The 24,091-nt window shown below is 37.4% G+C and overlaps 1 protein-coding gene across 1 annotated transcript in view; it reads right to left on the reverse strand.

Moving 5' to 3' along the window:
- tasora (transcription activation suppressor a) overlaps positions 1 to 18,398 on the reverse strand; it is a 73,276-nt gene extending 54,878 nt beyond the window's left edge. Inside the window, 8 exon segments of the mRNA XM_062038323.1 lie at positions 434 to 465; positions 3,777 to 3,907; positions 4,038 to 4,169; positions 4,270 to 4,361; positions 4,607 to 4,679; positions 6,615 to 6,707; positions 9,592 to 9,737; positions 17,844 to 18,398. Coding sequence (XP_061894307.1) covers positions 434 to 465; positions 3,777 to 3,907; positions 4,038 to 4,169; positions 4,270 to 4,361; positions 4,607 to 4,679; positions 6,615 to 6,707; positions 9,592 to 9,737; positions 17,844 to 18,144 — 1,000 coding nt within the window. The 5' untranslated portion in view covers positions 18,145 to 18,398.
- Between the last annotated feature and the right edge of the window lie 5,693 nt (positions 18,399 to 24,091).

A 24,091-nucleotide genomic window follows, 5' to 3' on the forward strand; every position in this document is an offset into this window, starting at 1 on the left:
CTCTTCGTCTGTGTCGGAGAAGAACAGGCCGTAAATAAGCCGCACCCTTGTATAAGCCGCAGGGACCAGAACGAGGGGGAAAAGTAGCGGCTTATAGTCCGGAAATTACGGTATATCATAAAATCACCATAAAAAAATGGATCAATAGAGCTACAGGCATCATGTAATAAAAAAAACAAAAACGCAAAGATTTTTCTTTAATTACCGGTATATGGATAACCTTTGTTTGGCCTTTTTATTAGACTATTTCATTAAAAATTACATGACGTCACATTCACACCTCTGGGACCCCATTACCACAAGTGAATTGCTGTCCTGTGGAAACACTTTGTTTTACCCAACATAACAAATTATATTATTTATGATTAATTATCATAATTGAAACATTGTCATGTTTTAATCACATGGACGGCCAACACCAAAGACTGCTCACCTTTACTGGCCTCTGCAGGTCGACTGTTCTGCCTGCAACAAACACAAGCGTATTAGTACTGCACTTTGTGACTTAACAAATACACTGTGGCAACCATGTTTACATCTCATGCATGTCATGTTTGGCTTAGTTATTAGAACAAATGGTCTTTCTAATGGTAATCTCTCGTTTTTCAGCATTTGAGATTCTTTATTGCCCGCAAGCTGCCTTCGCTGCTCAATGCTCACATGCCGTATGAAGTTTACTAATAAAAAAACAGAATGACTCAGACAAGGCTTGAGAGAATGCAATTGGGTCAGCTTATGCCAAAATTAGGCGCTTTGGCATCAGCTTGACTTGTCAAATGGTCTTCCAGCATGAGACTGAAACAAATAATGCTGCTCGGGCAACAAAGGAGTGGCTCAAAAGTAATCACGTCAAGATCCTAGAGTGGCGAAGCTCGTCTCCATGCCTGGTGACATCCGACTCTTGCTGGGTTGCAATGACGTGACCTAGAGGCACTTCCGGTTTTTGGGCAATGGTCTAGAGCAGGCCTGGGCAATTATTTTAACTCGGGGGCCACATTTAGAGGAAAAAAATGTGTCTGGGGGCCGGTATATCTATTTTTATGAACACTAATACAAAACCTCACAATAATGTCTGACTGAATGCTAAAAACGTCATGACAGACCGCCTTAAAAAACGGAATGGAATTTTACATTTTTCTATGAACGATAAAACACTGAATATTGACAAAATATGAACGTCACACCCCCTTTCGATCGACACATTTTACAATCAGGTGAAATGCAACAAACAGTGAAATAGGAACTCAAAGTGTACAAAATAAACCCACCTACAATTTGATACATCTGATATATCACTAAGCTTTAGAACTTTGTTGTGAAAATCTCCTTCCGCGTCTGTGGAAACGCTTCCCGCCCACACTGCTTGGTGCCTCGTCTGAGCTGCTGTGACGTAGATGACCATAGTAACTAATTAGATGACCATAGTAACTAATTAGATGACCATAGTAACTATTATATCATCCATAAGCGCATATTCCAACCATTGAAATACTTTGTATTGTTGAAGACTTACGGTCATTAGAAAACATGACTGCACATCATAATGGCAGCTACACTTTACATCTTAAACATCTAAAAAAAAATATTTGGGAATGTCCGGCGGGCTAGATTGAAAAGCTCAACGGGCCGCATGTTAATTTGCCCAGGTCTGGTCTAGAGTCCCATTAAGCTACTGTTTGTTTACCTGCATCAGTGCAGATTTGGGCATATTTGAAAGGTTTACATGCAAAAATATAAGCGATCATGGAAAAAATATTTAAAATGGGATGGAACTGGATTTATACACTCTTAAGATTTTTTTTTTTTAAGATTTAAACCATTCATTATCACAAGACGTTATTGCTCGCTACAAACCTCACTTTTCCTGAGGGAACTCTCCTGAAGGAATCAATAAAGTACTCTCTATCTATCTGTCACGTCATGTCTTTACATCTGGAGGGGTCCACAAATTAAGCAATAATCAGTGAACGACAAAGTTGGAATTATTCTTGCATTGCTAATTACCGTAATTACCGTTGGTTTCCCGCTACAAATATTAGTCTCATCTACAATTAATGTCTGCAGTTGTTTATATGGTGTGAAGTTCATACGTTGTCTCATCATTTAGCTATAGATGTCCCTGTTATTCAGCAATTTTTTTCTAGCGATATCAAGATATATGAAATAATTTATTCGTCTAGTTTACTAATGCTATTAAGGATAATTTTCTTGATGCTAACAAATATCACCAAAGACACTGTAATGTGCTCATCTGTGTCGAATAAAGCAATTGGCTTTCCCGTACAACAACAAAAACTAAGCTTTTAGGTTCTGTTATGAAAATGGACCATGAAAGTACGGTGGATTGGACCAACATTCACAATATTTATTACTAGGACTTAACATGATGTTAGTTTATTTACACAAGCAGGTCTTCATAGTTATATTCAGGCATAGCAACCACAAAAGAACACAAACAAATGCGATCACTTGTCCTTTTCTTACGTTTAGTTCTGCTCTCAAACAGGTCGAGAATAAACTTGATTGCATCACAGAAAGTTCCTCAAACAAATCAAACGTTCAAACAAACATTTTCCAAAGTGATCACTGCAGACACGAGCATGGTCCGATTGTATTCCACAAGATGATGAAAGTGATATTTTTAAGAGCCATTTCCTTCGACGCACTTTTGTTTTTTCCCTGACTTTTTTTAACCTTTATGAACCACTTCTTTCATGACTCTATGAAAGCTCTTTCCCATCTCTCTACTCGGATGCCCAATACAGCTTTTTCTGCTTAAACTGTACGCTCACTCTCACTTGTTTTAATGCTACGATCAAGCTGTTTGACCATCGTGTCGATTAAGCCGCGAAGACAAAAAAACGGATGTGACGTCATATGCAACCCAGCAATAGTGTGTATATTCAGGGTTTCCCATAAACTGCCAAGATACCTGTAGCGGTGGGGGCGTGGCCACCATGACATCATCGAGTAATTTGCATAATTTACTACTATTATTTGATTTTCTCTAAAAAGGCTCAAAAAATGTATACTTACTAATTAATAGTAACAGTTTTGTTTTAAACGTCCATCCATCCATCCATCCATTTTACAATATAATTACAACACTTTATGTACATATTTATATACAGATTTGAACAATAAGTTATTCACTGAAATATATTTATTAATTGTGGTTCTTACAAAAAATATATCTTATAAAATGTAAAAGCTAAAATGTCTCAAAGCTCTGCCCCTTTGATTAGTACATTCTAAATAATTTAACTTTAGCCTACTACTACAACCATATTATTTACCAGCAACATAAAGTGAAACAGAGGCAGAGGTGTCCTGCCACAGTCAGTAACAAATAAACAGAAAACAGTAGTGGTGGTAGATAGACACAGAGCTTCATCAAACATCTGATCCACTGAACAAAGAGCTCCAAAAATCTTGAACTTTAGACTGCCATCCGTTTTACTCCCTACACTTAACCATGTGTTTCCTACTGCCTGCAGACTTTGCACCCTTGGTTATATACACATGTTGTGTTTCTAATATAAATACATTTAATAAAGTCAAATACAAATAAGGCAACAAGAGAAGTATCCTACACTTCTCTTTTGTAAAGTAAATCTGAACAGCCGATGAGAAGCTATAGAGAAAAAAAAAATAAATAAATAAAAAATATATATATATTTTTTATTTTATTTGTGGCGGACGTAATTCTTTCGTGGCGGGCCGCCACAAATAAATGAATGTGTGGGAAACACTGGTATATTGAGGAAGTGCTATACCTGACGGGGGCCAAAGGAGTGCTGGGAAGGAGAGAGTCCTTTCCTTTAAACAGCAAGGACACAACAGCATAGGGACAGACCTGGCGAGGCCGTTGTCGCAGCTCATCGAAGGCGTACTCGTAAAAGTATTGCTAAAAACAAAGAACGACGCCACAACATGAGTGCATATCTGAGGGTCCTTTTGATCGCCGTGATCATTACAAGCTTTGAAAAGGTGATGGCAGCTGCTGTGAGAGCGTGTATGTGGCCGCGCATGTTTACCTGCGTTAACTCGAAAGCGCGAAAGGAAGTGACTGAGGTGACGTTGCTGGCGTTTTTGGGTAGGTGACTGTCAAAGCGAGGCGTGGGATCCAGCACGTTTTTCATGTTTTCATATATGCTCTTCACTTTGCCCTGAAAACACAATCGCAACCATCAAAAGGCAGATAGAGCGCCCCTCGCCGTTTAGAGAACGACCTCTCACGGGCTCATACGGGTATCACAACGGCTTTACCTTCATCACTTTGAAGATGATGACCTCGCCCGTGGCTCCCGGGGTCAACGGTTGAACTTGTAGCAGGTCTGAGTACCTGCTCAAATACACTCCTAGACACGCAGGTAGACAAATAAACACTTATTAAATACAGTGGAAACTAATCTCTGAATTATTTGCCACAGTTCGGCCATCAAACAGACAGTATCATTATTTCTTATGGGTTTTGTTTCTAAATCCAAAAGGCAACAAACAATATTTTCAGATACTGATATTCAATAAATGAATGAGCAGACAATACTGCCAATTAAAAGTATAATAGAGTACATTTTCAGAAAAGCAGAGGTATCACTCCCACCTTTATTTGTGTCTCCCAAGAGCGACAGCCAGGTTTGACCCACAATCAAGCCTTTCTCACACAGCCAGGGTACCTAAAAAAATAGAATCAAATCTGACTGCACTTCCGCCTAGGGCTGGGCGATATGGCCTTTTATTAATATCTGGATATTTTTAGGCCATGTCACGATACACCATATATATATCTCAATATTTTGCCTTAGCCTTGAATGAACACTTGATGCATATAATCACAGCAGTATGATGATTCTATGTGTCTACATTAAAACATTCTTCTTCATACTGCATTAATATATGCTACTTTTAATCTTTCATGCTGAGAGGGAAATCACAACTAAGTCAATTTAGCAAAAGTGTATTTATTAAACAGTTATTAAGCAGTGGCACAAACATTCATGTCATTTCCAAAACAGAACGTGCAAGATAAAACAAGCTATTATGCACTTTGGTGCATGATGTCACGAAGATGACATATCAAAACAACACTAAATTAAAGTGCACTTTTTGTACAGAACGCCACTACAATAGTTAAAACAAATAAAGTGCACTTTTGTGCATGATGTCACACAAGATATTTCAATAAGTGTCAAATAAACATGAGCTGCATAATAGGAAATCAAATAGTGTATGTCCTTCGCTATGTGGTAGGTTCCTGCGGACGTTATCTCCTTCTGTTGTTGACTAGTTTTTTCATACGGTGTTGATGTGGAAATGGTTGCTTGGGCATTTTGTTGGTGTGGCACCGAACGGAGATGTTGACATGCGGAGTTTCAAGCACTCCTCATTCTCTAGCGGGTGACTTTTCAAATGATGCTACAAATTAGCGGTAATGCTACTTTTTGTAGCAACGCTTTTGCCGCATACTTGACGTATTACGGTTGTCTGTTCAACATCTTTCCGCTTGAAGCCAAACCACCGCCAGACGATGGACCCCCTGCTGTTTTTCTTGGGAATTAATTATTCTTCCATTTGTTACCAGATTCGCACCTTCTTTCTCTCGTATTACCACTCGCACCGCTAACATCACAGCTAACGTTACCCATGCCGCTACCTCTCTGCTCCGCGAGGGCGTATGACGTTGCACGCGCGACAGTATGTGACGTATGCACTGCAAAAACTGAAATCTAAGTAAGATTAAATATCTCAAATAAGGGTGATATTTGCTTATTTTCTGTCTGATAAGATAATTATTCTCACTAAGCAGATTTTATGTTGTGTATTACTTGTTTTAAGGGTTTTGGTCCTAAAGGAAGTCTAAGTCTAAGTCTAAATGATCTCAGTAAGATATCATAGCTTGTTGCTGAGATTTGATGAGCTATATTGAGTAAAACATGCTTGAAACTAGAATATCAACTGTTGCAAAGCTGTGTCATCAACACTCATAAGTATAAAACCACTTTTTTAAAGTAATCATTTCTTACTTCAAGCATGAAAAAACAAAATCATGATGCCGAACGCATATCATTATGTCAAGATAATGGCACTAGCATTTACTTAATTTAAGAATATTTTTCAACATATTGAGCAAAAAGGTCTTTTTTTTTCTACCAAGAAAAGTGCACTTGTTATTAGTGAGAATATACTTATTTTAAGGTATTTTTGAGTTCATTGAGGTTAGATCATTTTACTTGTTTTGGAAAGTCTTGACAAGCCAAATTTTCTTGTTCTATTGGCAGATCATTTTGCTTAGTTCAAATAAAATACCCCTCATTTTTGTTTTGTTTTTTCTTGTTTTTGAACACTGACTTTTTGCAGTGTGTAAGAAGGTGCGCTTGTTTTATGTCTCTGTGAGAAGGAGAGACAAGAAAGAGTGAGAAGAGCCTGTAGTGTATTGCCCGCAGCTAAAAGCAACTGCGTGAGAACGTATACTCCAAAATCCCCATATAGTCATTTTATATATCGCACAGAGACAAACCCGCGATATCGAGTATATTCCATATATCGCCCAGCCCTACTTCCGCCGATGACAAGTGTTGTTATTTTGGCCTTTTGAACATGACAAAGCTCACCTTGGCCTCTTCAGTCCAGAGGAAACAGTAGCTCTCCTCCAGCTCTTTCTCCGTCCTCCCGTCAGCCTTCATCTCTCTCCTCTTCTCCACAAACTGACAGCGTCATGCAGAATTTGAAAATGAGGAAAACAAAGATGATTTCTTTGCACATCAATTTAAAGTAGAGATCAGCCAATATGTTTTTTTCAGGGCCGATACAGAATATAAGTAGTCAAGGAGGTTGATAACCAATATTTGGAGCCCATATTCATTTGCAGTAAAATTTAGCGAAACACACAGTATACAGTGTTTCCCATAAACTGCCAAGATACCTGTGGCGGTGGGGGCGTGGCTATGGGCGTGGTCACCTTCACATCGAGTAATTTGCATAATTTACTACAATGATTTGATTTTTTCTAAAAAGGCTCAAAAAATGTATACTTACTAATTAATAATAACAGTTTTGTTTTAAACGTCCATTTATCCATCCATCCATCCATTTTACAATATAGTTACAACACTATGTACATATTTATATACAGATTTGAACAATAAGTTATTCACTGAAATATATTTATTAATTGTGGTTCTTACAAAAAATATATCTTATAAAATATAAAAGCTAAAATGTCTCTTAAAGCTCTGCCCCTTTAATTAGTGCATACTAAATAATTTAACTTTAGCCTACTACTACAACCATATTATTTACCAGCAACATAAAGTGAAACAGAGGCAGAGGTGTCCTGCCACAGTCAGTAACAAATAAACAGAAAACAGTAGTGGTCAAATACAAATAAGGCAACAAGAGAAGTATCCTACACTTCTCTTTTGTAAAGTAAATCTGAACAGCCTATATGGGCATCTACATCAACTATATGATTTGCCTGAGAAGCTGGAAAGGACAAAAAAAATAAAAAAAATAAAAAATAAAAATAAATTTTTTTTATTTGTGGCGGACGTAATTCTTTTGTGGCGGGCCACCACAAATAAATGAATGTGTGGGAAACACTGGTATATGTCTATAAACAGCTGGATAAGGCTTTAAGTTGTTTATTTTTGGGAAACATGGAACCAGTAGCGACAATGTTTTATGCGGCGCTAATGTTGTGGTTAATTTAGCAGCAAAAAACATCAGGGGATATCACAAACTCCTTTATTGCGAGTGTCTAAGAGGAACATCGACATTTGCATTTCAAAATATGGGAAATCTCCTGAAAATTGGTAAAAATATGGGATTTCTACTACATCACAATAACTGGCAGGCTAATCCTTTTTTTCAGCAGTTTGGTTTGGTTGTATGGTTTTCCTCATGAGAAACCGTGAAATATTGACTGGTTGGTAGGTTGAAGTTTATTTCGAACATGTACGTATACAGTTTCAATATGATATTAGGGCTGGACAGTTATGGCAAAAATAATAATCACGATTACTTTGTTTGATATTGTAATCACAATTAATCAAACGATTATTCATTAATTTGAAAACATGAGTATTTATTGTCCCACCAAAACTCGACTTTAAATATAGTTTGAAAAAATCCTGGATATAAATTAGTACCGAATAAACCCATCCATCCATTTTCCACCGCTTGTCCCTCTTGGGGTCCCGAAGGTGGGCTGGAGCCTATCCCGGTTGCATTCAACCACAACAAGTAAAATAATAATCAAAGTAGTAACAATACATTTAAATAACAATAGCAAAATAAGAAAACTTCTGTTTTTTACCTTTTATACTTATTTTACCACCATAGAGTAGCGTGTAGGGATGATGTTTGATAAGAAATTATCGAGTTCGAGCCTATTATCAAATCCTCTTATCGAACCGATTCGTTATGTATTCTCTTATCGAATCCAGATAGGTTGTTGTATATGGAAAAAAACACAATATTTGGTTTAACAAAAGCTCACTTTTATTTTATAAGAAAAAAGAAAGAAAAAGGAAATAAATAAATATTGACTGTTAACCCCCCTATAAAAAAAAAATAATAATAAATAAATATTGACTGTTGTTACCCAAAGTATATTAAGTGGGATTTTTCAGAAAAACAAATATATACAGTAACACAAAAACAACCTGTCTCTGTGATCACTATAGGTGTATAAATAATAATATAGTGTTAAATAAAATCAGTCCCTTGGGCACAAAACTGAAAATAATACAGCTCTCCAAAAAGTGCACTTCTGCTGCTATTGGAACATACTAACTATCTTTACTTTTGTCTTGCACTGGACTGTTATTTGTTATTTGTTTTAACTGAAATACACACAATGACAAATGTTTAAGCTATGTGATTCAATTAACATACTGAAATGTAATACACAATATGTAAATATTAGCTTCACACAAATATACAGTACTATCATCAAACAAATACTTCTGAGTGTTGAAACTATTTCGATGGTGGAAATACACGACTGGGAGCCATTTTAAGTCCTCAAAACATCCATTGAAACAGTGCACAAAAATCGTTTTTCAATAAACATCTTACTATCAAATGTAACCACTTTCCACCTTAATATTGAGTTACATAAACAAGTTAAACAGTATACTTACAGACTTATCTTTTCCAAGGCTTGTAAGACCTAACACAACTTGTCTACTTCTCAATTGTCTCATGAACTGGACTAACATCGTCAACCCGGAAGTGCCCAAACTATTGATGCGTAGTATTTTCATATCGGATTATTCTTGCTAGCTTTAGCTTCGTAGTTTAGTCGCTGTTTCGAATCACCGTCTCGACATTGTTAAGTTCAGGACTGGGCGGTTGAGTGTCGGGGATAAATGAGCGCTATAATATAGATCGGCTGATACCAATAAAAGAAGGCCGATATCGATATACAGTACATCAAAATGCCAAATATCAAAGCCGATAATTGGTCCATTCCTAATTTTGAGCTCTAAATATTCAACATGCTGCTTTTTCAGGCACATTTTGCACTAATTTGCTGCACACAGACATCACTTAAGGGGTAGAAGACGGAAGAGGAGGAAGGCAAACCTCTTTTTCCAGTTGCTCGCTGTGGACCAGGCGGAGACAGCTGTAGGTGAAGCAGCCAACAGAGGCGGTGTCGATGTAGCTGGACATCAGGATGTTCATCACGCCATCGTACTCACGCGACTCACTGGAGATGTGTTTCAACAAAGCTGAAAGAACGACACAGGACTCGCTTTATTGTACTTCAGTTTACTAGCCTAGCCTAAAGTCATAGGGAAAAGACAATACTGTAGGCAGCGATGTGCAGTAGTCAGGACTGGAGCGGTCTTATTTCTGAGTTAGTGAAATGGAATAGAATGTAGAGTACATCAAGAAATAAATGCCAAGAATTGTCAGCAATTATCAGTACTTAGATTTATTTTTTTTATATACCGTATAACACTGAACTCAGAGATTGATGCTGAAATCGAACGAAGAGAATACATCACATTTAAATACTGCTTTTCAAGAGACTCAAAGACCCATACTGCTTATACAATAAATTAAAAATAAATGCATATATATTACATTTATTTCTTTATCATTATTACGATTAATAATACAATTAACGCAATGAATACATAACTAAAAATATATATAATGGATGAGTAAAAACGTGTCTATAGTTGACAAAGTCAAGACAAGATTTCATTATATCCAAATAAAATGCAAGATGTTTAATAGAATTATTCTTATTTGTACTTTGTAAACAGCCTCTGAAAGTGGATCATATTAGTACATTGTTTGACTTTTTCGCTTAAATCATTCCATAATTTAATCTAGGGCTGCAACTAACGATTAATTTGATAATCGATTAATCTGTCGATTATTACTTCGATTAATAATCGGATAAAAGAGACAAACTACATTTCTATCCTTTCCAGTATTTTATTGGAAAAAAAACAGCATACTGGCACCATACTTATTTTGATTATTGTTTCTCAGCTGTTTGTAAATGTTGCAGTTAATAAATAAAGATTTATTTAAAAAAATAAAAACAAAAACAAAATAAAATTTTATTTTTTTTAAAGCCTCTGCGCATGCGCATAGCATAGATCCAACGAATCGATGACTAAATTAATCGGCAACTATTTTTATAATCGATTTTAATCGATTTAATCGATTAGTTGTTGCAGCCCTAATTTAATCCCACATACTGATATGCTAAAGGTCTTAAATATTTGATTTTCCTATATGGTCCCCTCTTTTATTGAGAAGAATTATAGTACATTTTTGGGTCCCAGGTTATGGTTTGCTTTGGGGCTGCACAATTAATCTACATCAAATTGACATTGAAGTTCTAATTAATGTGTACAGCTCTGGTAATGGGTACATTCGCACCCACCTGCACAAATGTACTTCAAAATGTAACAATCAAAATAAATATCACTTTTTTTTTGTTTACTAGGGTATGCATATATAATATGCATTAGTTTGACCATTTAAAATCAACAATAATAAAAAGGAGATGCTTGGAAATAGCATAAAAATGCCCCAAAAACTTGGAAAAACGCGATTCATAGCGTTACTTTTTGGTGTAACCATCATGAGCGTTCTGTTCAGGTATATTTCTTTTATATTTTGATAAATCATCATATTTATGTATTACTAAATATAAATAGGTATTGATCAATCTTTAACTGTGTGTATTTGATTTCAGTTTGCTTTTGACATCTTATTTAGAATTGTAGTTGCAACTTTTACAACCTTGTGTTGCGCTCATGATGGCGCAACCAAACTAGATTATTTTGAATATTTATTCCCTTTTTTACATTAAGTATATTTAAATATACTGTGTTTTATGCTTTTTTTTCTTTTTGGAACATGTACTATACATATAATACAATAAAGTCCCATATAAAATGATGTTTCTAGCAATACTTTAATTTTGCCTTTGAAAGTAACACTCCAATGTCCATTAGTGGAGCTGTACACTAATGCGATGACGTAATCGCAAGAGGCTAGGGGTTTTTTTCTGCACCGTCACCGCCATATGAGTGACAAGACATGTTCGCCAATCAGAATTGTAGAGCCTCGCGTTTTTTCGTGTCTCGCTTCAAACGGGGAGAAAGAGGTCTCACTCTGTGCATCGCTCTCAGCACCAGAGCGAGGTTATTTAACGGTAGAATTAACTGAACACAGTGAGCACTCTTTTCAGTCATTCACAATCTTTGTCTCGGTGGGCGGAGAGCGACTCAGCGAGACCGCACATACAGGAAGCGCAGACGACTCGCCACTGAGGGGGGGGGAATTAGAAAGCCAAATGTCCCGTTTTGGGAATATTTCGGCCGCTAATCAGAAGGGCAATATGAGCAATATTTTTTTGTTTGTTTTCTTACTCAGGATAGTGAAGTGAAGTGAATTATATTTATATAGCGCTTTTTCTCTAGTGACTCAAGGCGCTTTACATAGTGAAACCCAATATCTAAGTTACATTTAAAGCACTGGGAGCAGGTGGGTAAAGTGTCTTGCCCAAGGACACAACGGCAGTGACTAGGATGGCGGAAGCGGGGATCAAACCTGGAACCCTCAAGTTGCTGGCACGGCCACTCTACCAACCCCGCAAAGGATAGCAAAGTTATTTACCTTCCAAATTACAGTACAATGATAAACAATTCTACAGTAATGAGAAATAAAAGTGTATATATTTTTAAATGGTTACTTGAGTCATTATTATTATATGATATATTTACATTACATTATAAACACTGTATAGTTTTTTTTATCGGTTATGAAGCAGACAAAAGCTCTGAATCTGTCTGCATAAAGCCAAATTTTTTTTTAAAGTAAATTATTGCATAGAACATGTAGGTTGACAGTCTAAAAGCAACAGGTCTTTCCTCACTTGTTATTTTCACAATGTTATGCATGTTAAAAATGATTTGCAAATTTAAAAAAGACACATATAGGGTTTTTTCTCAAAATCGTGGTTTGCTTTGTGCATATTTTTTGCTGTCAGCAAATGCACCATATCATTGACTTCCAATTCAGTTCAGTTTCAGTTGATTTAATCCTACCCCTTTTCATACCATAGCAATTTTATACAATTTCCTTGTTCTCTGTAAAGGAACAGTGAACAAATAAATAATAAATAAATCATACACCGTAGTAAGCAAACATATATTAAATACATAAATAATCTTTGTCTCAATAAAAAAAAAGGGTTCAAGATGTTCATCATAATTCTTGTTCTGTGTACTTGGTGAACACTTGTAGTTTGAACTTTGAACAGTCTCTTAAACTGAATCATATTGGTGCTTTGTTTGATGCTTAATCCAATCCCAGAGTCTTCCTGGCAGGATGGGCGGTATAGCTCGGTTGGTAGAGTGGCGCTATATAAATATAATTCACTTCACTTCACATCTCAATTCTGTACACTGCTGCTGTAATCTTATTTTCCTGAGGGAAATCTCCTCAAGGAATCCATAAAGTACTATCTATCTATGAGCATGGCAACAACAAGGGAGGCGTTTCCGATCACATAGACCAGTGTTTTTCAACCTTTTTTGAGCGAAGGCACGATTTTTGCGTTGAAAAAATGCGGAGGCACACCACCAGCAGAAATCATTAAAAAACGAAACTCAGTCGACAATAAAAAGTCGTTGTCGCAATTGTTGGATATGACTTTAAAGCATAACCAAGCATGCATCACTATAGCTCTTGTCTCAAAGTAGGTGTACTGTCACCACCTGTCACATCACACCCTCACTTATTTTGAGGTTTTTGCTGTTTTCCTGTGTGTAGTGTTTTACTTCTTGTTTTGTGCTCCTATTTTGGTGGCTTTTTCTCTTTTTTTGTATTTTCCTGTAGCAGTTTCATGTCTTCCTTTGAGCGATATTTCCCGCATCTACTTTGTTTTAGCAATCGAGAATATTTCAGTTGTTTTTATCCTTCTTTGTGGGTACATTTTGATTGTCATGTCATGTTCGGATGTACTTTGTGGACGCCGTCTTTGCTCCACAGTAAGTCTTTGCTGTCGTCCAGCATTCTGTTTTTTGTTTACTCTGTAGCCATCAGTTTTCTGCATAGCCTTCCCTAAGCTTCAATGCCTTTTCTTAGGGGCACTCACCTTTTGTTTATTTTTGGTTTAAGCATTGGACACCTTTTTACCTGCACACTGCCTCCCGCTGTTTCCGACATCTACAAAGCAATTAGCTACCGGCTGCCACCTACTGATATGGAAGAGTATTACACTCTTCTTTGTGCTGAAAACAAAGTTTCGTTGTACTTGTGCAATGACAATAAAGACCTATCTGATCTGATATCTGATCTACACGGTTACTCTGCCGAGCTCTAGACAGCACCGACACTCAACGGGGCGGTATAGCTCGGTTGGTAGAGTGGCCGTGCCAGCAACTTGAGGGTTGCAGGTTCGATCCCCGCTTCCACCATCCTAGTCAGTGCAGTTGTGTCCTTGGGCAAGACACTTTACCCACCTGCTCCCAGTGCCACCCACACTGGTTTAAATTTAACTTAGATTTTGGGTTTCACTATGTAAAGCACTTTGAGTCACTAGAGAAAAAGCGCTATATAAATATAATTCACTTCACTTCACTTCAACAACAACACATCATTTGCAAACTGCAATTACTGGTTTGCAAAACATATTTTTAACCCAAATAAATAAATAAATAGGTGAAATTAGATCATCTCCCACGGCACACCAGACTGTATCTCACGGCACACCGGTGTGCCGCGGCACATTGGTTGAAAAACACTGACATAAACAATAACTTAGAGCATACTTGCCAACCCTCCCGATTTTCCCGGGAGAGTCCCGAAATTCAGTGCCCCTCCCGAAAATCCCTCGGGGAAACCATTCTGACAAATTTCTCCCGATTTCCACCCAGACAACAATATCGGGGGCGTGCCTTTAGCGTCCTCTCTCACCTGAAACCTTCACCCTTTAACGGCAGCATGCTGTCCTCAGTCACGTCCGATTTTCCTCCATATAAACAGCGTGCCGGCCCAGTCACATAAGATCTATGGCTTTTGGAACTCAGTGCACACACAGCAACCTATCTGGATTCTATAAGAGATTCGACAAGGAATCGGTTCGATAAGAGGAAAAGATCATCAGGACTCCTCTTCCTCCTATCCAGGAGATCGCAAGAAGCCGCTGCCTGACCAGGGCTCAGAAAATCTGCAGAGACTCCTTCCACCCTCACCAAAGACTGTTTTTACTGCTGGACTCTAGAAAGAGGTTCCGCAGCCTCCGTAGCAGAACCTCCGGGTTCTGTAACAGCTTCTTTCCTCTTGAACGCATCATAATAATCCCCTCAATTCCCCCCAAAATGGATTAACTAGCTGGGATATAAAGACAATATAACATACATCCATAAACGTGGATGCATATGTAAAAGTGCAATATATTTATCTGTACAGTAATCTATTTATTTATATCTGCACCTTATTGCTCTTTTATCCTGCACTACCATGAGCTAATGTAACGACATTTCCTTCTTATCTGTACTGTAAAGTTCAAATTTGAATGACAATAAAAAGGAAGTCTAAGTCTATTCGCTAATGGCATCAACATCGATAATTGCTTAACAAACATCATCCCTATCCTCTTTCTTTTAGTTTATATATATATATATATATATATATATATATATATATATATATATATATATATATATATATATATATATATATATATATATATATATATATATATATATATATATATTAGGGCTGCAACAACTAATCGATTAAATTCGATTATAAAAATAGTTGCCGATTAATTTAGTCATCGATTCGTTGGATCTATGCTATGCGCATGCGCAGAGGCTTTTAAAAAAATATATATATATATTTTTTTTTTTAAATAAACCTTTATTTATAAACTGCAACATGTACAAACAGCTGAGAAACAATAATCAAAATAAGTATGGTGCCAGTATGCTGTTTTTTTTCAATAAAATACTGGAAAGGATAGAAATGTAGTTTGTCTCTTTTATCCGATTATTAATTGATTAATCGAAGTAATAATCGACAGATTAATCGATTATCAAATTAACCGTTAGTTGCAGCCCTAATATATATATATATATATATATATATATATATATATATATATATATACACACACATATATATATATATATACACACACATATATATATATATATATACACACACACACATATATATATATATATATATATATATATATATATATATATATATATATATATATATATATATATATATATATATATATATATATATATATATATATACACACACATATATATATATATATATATATAATAAAATAAATACTTGAATTTCAGTGTATATATATATATATATATTAGGGCTGCAACGAACGATTAATTTGATAATCGATTAATCTGTTGATTATTACTTCGATTAATTGATTAATAATCGGATAAAAGAGACAAACTACATTTCTATCCTTTTCAGTGTTTTATTGGAAAAAAAACAGCATACTGGCACCATACTTATTTTGATTATTGTTTCTCAGCTGTTTGTACATGTTGCAGTTTATAAAAAAAGGTTTATAAGGTTACTGGGGTTCAATCCCCACCTTCTACCATCCTAGTCATGTCCGTTGTGTCCTTGGGCAAGACACTTCACCCTTGCTCCTGATGGCTGCTGGTTAGCGCCTTGCATGGCAGCTCCCGCCATCAGTGTGTGTGAATGGGTGAATGTGGAAATACTGTCAAAGCACTTTGAGTACTGTTGCGTTTGACCAGATGTTCCTCCAAGTGGGATGTAAAACGCTGGTCAGTCCCAAGTTCCTTGATGACATATAAACTGAACTCAAAAGGTACCACCAAGCATAGAATAGGTATTTTGTAATTTTTTATCAAATATTTGAGAATAGAGACCAGCCTCGAACAACACATCCAAATGCGTAGCCCAAGTTGATCTGAAAACTTCCCGGAATGCACTCTCCTCTTCAATATCCCCCCCGCCCTCACTTGTCTCACCTCAAACATATGCTCATTGTGCTTCTTATCTAGAGTTGGGCTGCAGGAAAGCAAGGAGGATTCCTTCTCTCTGCCTTCCACCACAACGCCATCCCCATTGCAAGCACTTTGTCATGAGATGAAAAGAAAAGCAAAGAGTACTATATGGAACATTAGCTATATGTAATATGACTATGAAAATTAATAAGTAACACAAAATATGGATATATGAAGATATATATATATCTTTCAGTACCTTGAAGGTAGAAAAGCGCTATACAAGTATAACCCATTTATCATTTATAAAAAAATAATTAAAAAAATAAACAATTTTAAAAATAAAAAATAAAAAAATTGCCTCTGCGCATGCGCATAGCATAGATCCAAAGAATCGATGACTAAATTAATCGCCAACTATTTTTATAATCGATTTTAATTGATTTAATCGATTAGTTGTTGCAGCCCTAATATATATATATATATATATATATATATATATATATATATATATATATATATATATATATATATATATAGCTGTAATTAACTGAAATTTAAGTATTTCTTTTAGAAATATATATATATATAAGAAATACTTGAATTTCAGTGAATTACAGCTATATATATATATATATATATATATATATATATATATATATATATATATATATATATATATATATATATATATACATATATACACATCGAGAGGAGCCAGATGAGGTGGTTCGGGCATCTGGTCAGGATGGCACCCGAACGCCTCCCTAGGGAGTGTTTCGGGCACGTCCGACCGGTAGGAGGCCACGGGGAAGACCCAGGACACGTTGGTAACGCCTCTGGATCCCCCGGGAGGAGCTGGACGAAGTGGCTGGGGAGAGGGAAGTCTGGACTTCCTGCTTAGGCTGCTGCCCCCGCGACCCGACCTCGGATAAGCGGAAGAAGATGGGATGGCACACCAGACTGTATCTCGCGGCACACTGCACAGTGGTTGAAAAACACTGACATAAACAATAACTTAGAGATGGAATAAAATGTAAAAAGTCAACAAAATAACTTCCTAGGCAGGAATAATCGCAGCCATCTCGAGCATCAAATGTATTCGATAAGAAAATACAATCTGAAAGTGGCTAATGTTAGCAGACTTCCATTGCACACATTCGCGGGTTTTCTGTTCAAAAGTGTGACTTATTGTCGAGGAAACGAAATAAAAAAGGGAAGCTAAGCTGCGAGGGTGACCCATGGTAAAGATGTTAAAGAAGTAAAAAAGGGAGACCATGTTCAAGATGTAAAAAAGGAAGCTAAGCTGCCATGTTAAATAGTTTACAGCCAACACACCTTTCTCCTCTTTGGACTTCCTCGGGATGTGGAACTTGCCGGGCTCCATGGGCATGTGTCTCTGGTGGACGAGCTGCGAGGCGGACGCGCTCCTCTGCGTCTTCCTGCCCAAAGTCTGTCCCGCAGTCTTGCTGGCCAAAGTGTGTCCCGGAGTCTTGCTGGCCAAAGTGTGTCCCGGAGTCTTGCTGGCAGGATGGAGCACATTCAGCTCGCCATCTTGCATCATGCTAATGTTAGCGCCGAACTCCGAGGATATGCTCCTGGAGGGACACGACACCCTGCGCGCCACGCCGTACTCCATGACCACAGCCTCGACGCCCAGGACTCCTCTTGCCTCTCTCCCCCCACACCCGGCTTCTTGCCCTACAGTCCCGCAACACCGCGACGTTGCCGCTGTTACCTCCTAGCAGGTAACACACACTGATACACAACAGACGCCATGTTTGCGACCCGCTAGACTTCTTCTCTGAGAGTCGACAACCTCGACCACACACGGTGCTGCTGCCACCTACTGGTCGAGTTTAGTCACTGCACACTACTTTGCTGCCCCAGGAGGTCGTTGTTGTGACCAGCCTTCAGTCTTTTCATCCAATGTGGTACTCTAACATGTAGGACAAAGAAAAATACAACTAAACTCAATTAATTTACAATCCTAATCAAAAAAATTTAACTCACTGTTTATGTTAACTCCACATTATTCCTCTCTCCTACAGTGTCCATTGTAATCAATTACAGTCGTGGTCAAAGGTTTACATTGGTCTCCTGCTGGCCCCACTATGGACTGGACTATTATGTTAGATCCACTATGGACTGGACTATTATGTTAGATCCACTATGGACTGGACTATTATGTTAGATCCACTATGGACTGGACTATGTTAGATCCACTATGGACTGGACTCTCACACTATTATGTTAGATCCACTATGGACTGGACTATTATGTTAGATCCACTATGGACTGGACCCTCACACTATTATGTTGGATCCATTATGGACTGGACTCTCACACTATTATGTTAGATCCACTATGAACTGGACTCTCACAATATTATGTTAAATCCACTATGGGCTGGACTCTCACTATTATGTTAGATCCACTATGGACTGGACTCTCACACTATTATGTTAGATCCACTATGGACTGGACTGTCACACTATTATGTTAGATCCACTATGGACTGGACTCTCACACTATTATGTTAGATCCACTATGGACTGGACTCTCACACTATTATGTTAGATCCACTATGGACTGGACTGTCACACTATTATGTTAGATCCACTATGGACTGGACTGTCACACTATTATGTTAGATCCACTATGGACTGGACTCTCACAATATTATGTTAAATCCACTATGGGCTGGACTCTCACTATTATGTTAGATCCACTATGGACTGGACTCTCACTATTATGTTAGATCCACTATGGACTGGACTCTCACTATTATGTTAGATCCACTATGGACTGGACTCTCACACTATTATGTTAGATCCACTATGGACTGGACTCTCACTATTATGTTAGATCCACTATGGACTGGACTCTCACTATTATGTTAGATCCACTATGGACTGGACTCTCACACTATTATGTTAGATCCACTATGGGCTGGACTCTCACAATATTATGTTAGATCCACCAAGGACTGGACTCTCACTATTATGTTAGATCCACTATGGACTGGACTCTCACAATATTATGTTAGATCCACTATGGACTGGACTCTCACAATATTATGTTAGATCCACTATGGACTGGACTCTCACTATTATGTTAGATCCACTATGGACTGGACTCTCACAATATTATGTTAGATCCACTATGGACTGGACTCTCACAATATTATGTAGATCCACCAAGGACTGGACTCTCACTATTATGTTAGATCCACTATGGACTGGACTCTCACACTATTATGTTCAATCCACTATGGACTGGACTATTATGTTGGATCCACTATGGACTGGACTCTCACACTACTATGTTAAATCCACTATGGACTGGACTCTCACACTATTATGTTAGATCCACTATGGACTGGACTCTCACTATTATGTTAGATCCACTATGGACTGGACTCTCACACTATTATGTTAGATCCACTATAGACTGGACTGTCACACTATTATGTTAGATCCACTATGGACTGGACTCTCACAATATTATGTTAAATCCACTATGGGCTGGACTCTCACACTATTATGTTAGATCCACTATGGACTGGACTCTCACTATTATGTTAGATCCACTATGGACTGGACTCTCACAATATTATGTTAGATCCACTATGGACTGGACTCTCACTATTATGTTAGATCCACTATGGACTGGACTCTCACAATATTATGTTAGATCCACTATGGACTGGACTCTCACAATATTATGTAGATCCACCAAGGACTGGACTCTCACTATTATGTTAGATCCACTATGGACTGGACTCTCACACTATTATGTTCAATCCACTATGGACTGGACTATTATGTTGGATCCACTATGGACTGGACTCTCACACTATTATGTTAAATCCACTATGGACTGGACTCTCACACTATTATGTTAGATCCACTATGGACTGGACTCTCACTATTATGTTAGATCCACTATGGACTGGACTCTCACACTATTATGTTAGATCCACTATGGACTGGACTCTCACAATATTATGTTAGATCCACTATGGACTGGACTCTCACTATTATGTTAGATCCACTATGGACTGGACTCTCACTATAATGTTAGATCCACTATGGACTGGACTCGATTCTGACCTTCTTTCCCCAGACTGGGAGGTCCAAATGCTAACCCCTCAGCTTGGATCCAAAAAAAGAAAAAGAAAAGATGGATGACGACTGAGGGTGTATTTCATGGAGATTGACGGGAAAAAAGACATGTTACAGATATAATTGGCTTTATTCCTACATACATATTGGTACATTTTACAGTAGTTACAAACTTACATACAGTAAATGCACTTATTTGCTGCTGATTGGAGAAGTTTTGGTAAGTGAGGGAGAATGCCGCTAAGTAGATTATGGTTGCCTTTAGACCAGGGCTGTCCAAACTTTTTGACTTCGGGGCCACGTTGGGCTAAAAAAATTGGTGGAGGGCCGAAAGCATGTAAAGTAACATACATATAAATATATATATGTGTACATATTACATTGATATAATGAATATATAATACGTTTTGTAATCAAAATCAATTTTTCCCCATCATGCTCTGTAATGGATTTAAATGGCTATAATTTTGAATTTTTTTTTTACGGTGAATGGACGTTTTTTATAATATCCACGAAGTTCAGTGTTGACATTTTGCGTTGGTTGGATTTTTTAATTTATTTTGTTGCACCATGACTAGGGAAGGTTGTTTGCATTGGTTCATACAAGTAAATGCTGCGCATAGTTCTATTCGTAGCATAATTAAAGGTCAAAATTTTAAAAAAAAATTGGTGTTCACTAGATGGCGACAAAATAACAGCATCAAATCTTTCAGACTTTTTAAAATGAGTGCAATCTTCCTGCGGGCGAGGTTCCTTATTAATCTTACGACGTCTCTCGGGCCGTAGTTTGGACACCCTTGCTTTAGAGCAGACCTGGGCAAATTAAGGCCCGGGGGCCACATGTGGCCCGTTAAACTTTTCCATATGGGCCGCCGGACATTCGCAAATAATTTTTTTAGATCTTTAAGATGGAAACTGTAGCCGCCATTATGATGTGCAGTGATGTTTTTAAATGGCCGTAAGTCTTCAACTATACAAAGTATTTCAATTAGGGATGTCCGATAATGGCTTTTTGCCGATATCCGATATTGTCCAACGCTTTAATTACCGATACCGATATCAACCGATACCGATATCAACCGATATATACAGTCGTGGAATTAACACATTATTATGTCTAATTTGGACAACCAGGTATGGTGAAGATAAGGTACTTTTTTTAAAAAAAATTATAAAATAAAATAAGATAAATAAATTAAAAACATTTTCTTGAATAAAAAAGAAAGTAAAACAATATAAAAACAGTTACATAGAAACTAGTAATGAATGAAAATGAGTAACATTAACTGTTAAAGGTTAGTACTATTAGTGGACCAGCAGCACGCACAATCATGTGTGCTTACGGACTGTATCCCTTGCAGACTGTATTGATATATAATGTAGGAACCAGAATATTAATAACAGAAAGAAACAACCCTTTTGTGTGAATGAGTGTGAATGGGGGAGGGAGGTTTTTTGGGTTGGTGCATTAATTGTAAGTGTATCTTGTGTTTTTTATGATGATTTAATTTAAAAAAAAAAAAACAACAACAACAAAAAAACGATACAGATAATAAAAAAAACGATACCGATAATTTCCGATATTACATTTTAACGCATTTATCGGCCGATAATATCGGCAGGCCGATATTATCGGACATCCCTAATTTCAATGGTTGGAATCTGCGCTTTAGAAAATAGATTACTATGGTAATCTATTTAGTTACTATGGTAATCTAAGTCAGAGCAGCTCAGACGAGGCACCAAACAGTGTGGGTGGGGAGTGGTTCCACAGAGTGTTTCCAGTGCGGCAGATTTTTACAACAAAATTCTAAAGCTTAGTCATTTATCAGATTCTAAGTGTTTTTTGTTGTTTTTTACCCTGCACGTTCATATTTCGCTGTGTTTGTTGCATTTTTGTTGCGTTTCGCTGGATTGTAAAATATGTCGATCTAGAGGGGGTGTGACATTCATATTTTGTCAATATTCAGTGTTGTATCGTTCACAGAAAATTTTTAAACTCCCATTACGTTTTTTAAGGCGGTCTGTCATAACGTTTTTTAGCATTCAATCAGACTTTATTGTGAGGCTTTGTATTAGTGTTCCTAAAAATAGACACATTTTTGTTCTCTAAATTTGGCCCCTGAGTCCAAATATCTGCCCAGGCCTGCTTTCGAGCCACGGTATACCTCGGGTAAGGTATCAGAGCAGTCTTTATGTAAAAAAACGAGGAGAAAATCAAGGTATGTCTTAGACGGTTAATATCATCCATGGCAGTTTAAGATGCGACAATTTTTCACTACACAGTTTCATTTCCGTCATCTCCTAGCAAATAGAAGATTTCCGGTGAACATAAACAATACATAACGACATCACAGTCTGCAACCACTACGCACGGTCATACCGAAGCACAAAGTCCATCAAAAACATCCAACACTGACCTGGTCCTAACACCTGGCATGGCCACGTGTCATACTGAATACTAAGTACATGGCTACGGCGCCTTTCACACAGGAAAAACAAGTTGAGCGTTGACCTTGAAATCGTGGAATCCCCTCCGACACTGCCTCAGAGGCTGGAAAAATGCCGGGTCAACATCACCCCCCCAGGTCCATGGTGGTAGCGCTCATACAGTACATTGACTAAACGTGTGCGGTTACCATGGTTACCAGAGTCCGGAAACTGCAGTTAGAGAATCCTTTAGGTCAGTGTTTTTCAACCTTTTTTGGAGCCAAGGAGGGCACACCACCAGCAGAAAAGGTTTAAAAAAAAATGAAACTCCACCAGGTTGTCGTGCCTTATTTTGAGTTTGTTGTGTCGTGTTTAAGTTCCTGTCTTGCGCTGTTATTTTGGTGACTCTTCCTGTTCTCCTGTAGCAGCTTCACGCCTTCCTTTGAGCGCCATTGCCCGCACCTGCTTTGTTTTGGCAATCAAGATTATTTAAGTTGTGCGTACGCTATCCTTCTTTGTGGGGACATTGTTGATTGTTAGGGGTGTAACGGTACACAAAAATGTCGGTTCGGTACGTACCTCGGTTTAGAGGTCACGGTTCGGTTCATTTTCGGTACAGTAAGAAAACAACATTTTTGGGTTATTTATAGGGATGTCCGATAATATCGGCCTGCCGATATTATTGGCCGATAAATGCGTTAAAATGTAATATCGGAAATTATCGGTATCGGTTTTTTTATTATCTGTATCGTTTTTTTAATTTTTATGTTTTTTTAATTTATTAAATCAACATAAAAAACACAAGATACACTTACAATTAGTGCACCAACCCAAAAAACCTCCCTCCCCCCATTTCTTTCTGTTATCAATATTCTGGTTCCTACATTATATATCAATATATATCAATACAGTCTGCAAGGGATACAGTCCGTAAGCACACATGATTGTGCGTGCTGCTGCTCCACTAATAGTACTAACCTTTAACACTTAATTTTACTCATTTTCATTCATTACTAGTTTCTATGTAAC

This window comes from Entelurus aequoreus, linkage group LG26 (assembly GCF_033978785.1).
Source record: "Entelurus aequoreus isolate RoL-2023_Sb linkage group LG26, RoL_Eaeq_v1.1, whole genome shotgun sequence".
Taxonomy (NCBI): Eukaryota; Metazoa; Chordata; class Actinopteri; order Syngnathiformes; family Syngnathidae; genus Entelurus; species Entelurus aequoreus.